Source organism: Arvicola amphibius, unplaced genomic scaffold (genome assembly GCF_903992535.2).
Source record: "Arvicola amphibius unplaced genomic scaffold, mArvAmp1.2, whole genome shotgun sequence".
Lineage (NCBI taxonomy): Eukaryota > Metazoa > Chordata > Mammalia > Rodentia > Cricetidae > Arvicola > Arvicola amphibius.
The window spans coordinates 385,015-387,281 of NW_024582312.1; the positions used below are offsets into that span (position 1 = coordinate 385,015).

General features: G+C 38.5%; 1 gene segment (V, D, J or C); it reads right to left on the bottom strand.

Annotated features, from left to right (window-relative positions):
• Positions 1-255: 255 nt before the first annotated feature.
• LOC119805782 lies at positions 256-714 on the bottom strand. The segment is given in 2 exon segments: positions 256-590; positions 672-714. Coding segments are annotated over 2 exon segments (378 nt in total).
• Positions 715-2,267: the final 1,553 nt, after the last annotated feature.

The following is a 2,267-nucleotide window of genomic DNA, read 5'->3' on the forward strand; positions in this document are numbered from 1 at the left end:
GAAATACTGCCTCATACCCTGTATTCAGTAACACAGTTGGAAACAAATAGATGTGGCTTCATGAAAACAAAATATTTCATGATCAGAGAGAAAAATGAAGCTCTATCTTCTCTGTGCTTAGGCAGTTAGAAGCAAAGCCAGAGGGGGGAAAGTGTTTTTCTTTCTCTGCCTGAAGTTTTAAAGTTCCTGAGATCAGTTAGGGCTGAGCTCCCCTTGCTGGTCCAGAGGTCTTCTACATGAAGGTTTGTGTCTGGGTTAATGCTGAAGTTCCCTCACTGTGTCTCTTGCACAGTAATATGTGGCTGTGTCCTCAGTGGTCAGAGAGTTCAACTTCAAGAAGAACTGGTTCTTGGATGTGTCTCTAGTGATGGAGATGCGGCTCTTAAATGATGGATTGTAATCAATATTTCCATCATATGCTATGTACCCTATCCACTCCAACTTCTTCCCTGGGGTCTGCCTGATCCAGCTCCAGTAGTAGTAATTATTGGTAATGGAGATTCCAGTGACAGAGCAGGTAAGGGACAGTGATTGTGATGGCTTCACCAGGCCAGGTCCTGATTCCTGAAGCTGAATCTGGGACAGAATTCCTTCAGACAAAAAAGTGAATTCTGTCAATCACATGTTGTCAGAACCCCACATGGACACATGTATGAAGTGGGAACACTCACCAGGAAGGGCTGTCACCAGGTAAAGAAGATCAAACAGTTTCATCTTGTAGGATACACCTCCTTTTCTTCAGAGGTCAGCCTCCTTGAGAGAGATGTGTGCTCCCACTGTACAGGAGGGGATTTAATATAGAGTGAGAAGATACATTTGCATGAGGGAAGTCAGGCTAGACTTTATAATTTGGAGGTGGATACTACCCAGTTGTTTATTACAAGATGGTCAGCAGTGTCTCTGACTTCCTACAGATAGAGTCATTTAGAGTATAGGTACTAACCTCACCATTGTAAACACATCTTGGCATGAATTCTCATCCACTTCCTGGCCTACCATCCCCACCAATTTTTATGTTCCTGTATTTTAAGGTCTCAACTCAGTGCCAACCTTCTGTTCACATTACATTTCCTGAGTTCTTGATTTTTGATTAGTATGCCCACACTGCTACTAATATTATTCCCCTTTCTTACCCATGAGATGGGATTTTGATGTGTAACAATCTTTGCACACTTTAAATATGCATTATTCTCACTGATTACTAAAACGCTGACAGGTCTATACCTGAATAGGAAAGATGGTGCAGGAGAGTAAGACTAGGAGAATTCTGAGAAGATGAAGGCAGAATTAGAAGAGGTCACCAGGAGTTGCAGAGGGAGAAGTACAGGACAGAGGAGAGGTAAAGACAAAAGCTATGTGGCAACATATTGAATCATAGAAACGTATTAATATAAATAAAAGTGAGTAACAATCCAGTGATATTGGCCAAAAATTTATTTTTTTCATTAATTCTCAGTTTCTGATTTTGTTCTCAGAAGGACTGAAGAAAGAAAAGTCAGCCTACAAGTTTCCAACTTTTTGTATAGGGACCATGTCTAATTCTTAATCCATCCATTTTGTGGAATGTAAGCATATTCCGAGAGAAGCAGCTGAGAACTCTTTATACCATGGATTTGATGAAGACATCTTGTATAGTACTGAATGTCCCAAGGTCTCTATATCTCAGAATATTGTCAGGCCCTAGGTCTCTATATTTGTTCCAATCTGCTGCAGTAGGAAGCTTCTCAGCTCATGGCTGAGCAAGCCACTGATCGTTACATGTAGCAGAGTGTTATAGAGAGTCATTTTAATGTAATCTTATTTTTAAAAGATTATATTTATTTTTATTGTAGTTTCCTAATGTATCTATTCTTAGATATTGGTCCCTCAAGTAGTGTAGAGTAGGGGTTCTATTTCTTTGAAAAGCCTTAAGCAAAGCAGATGTTGTTCGTTACTCAAACAAGTATATTCTATCATTGACCTAGCATATAATGCTGGCTGGAAACCATTATAAGTCAAAGGAGCTCTAAAATAAAATCTCATAGTATTTTTCAATTTGCATTTCTCTAATAGATCAATATGCTGAAAATTTTAAAAAGTATTTATTAGTCATTTTTAAAAATATTTATTACCCAAATATATAAACACATTTCATGTGTTTTCATCCGATGATAAACTTATGAAATTTCTCCCAGCATCACTGCTGTCTGTCTATAGAATGAATTGATTTTTGGTCTGTAAGACTTAAGAGAATACTCTGTTGTGGCAACAAATCAGGGAAGAACCAC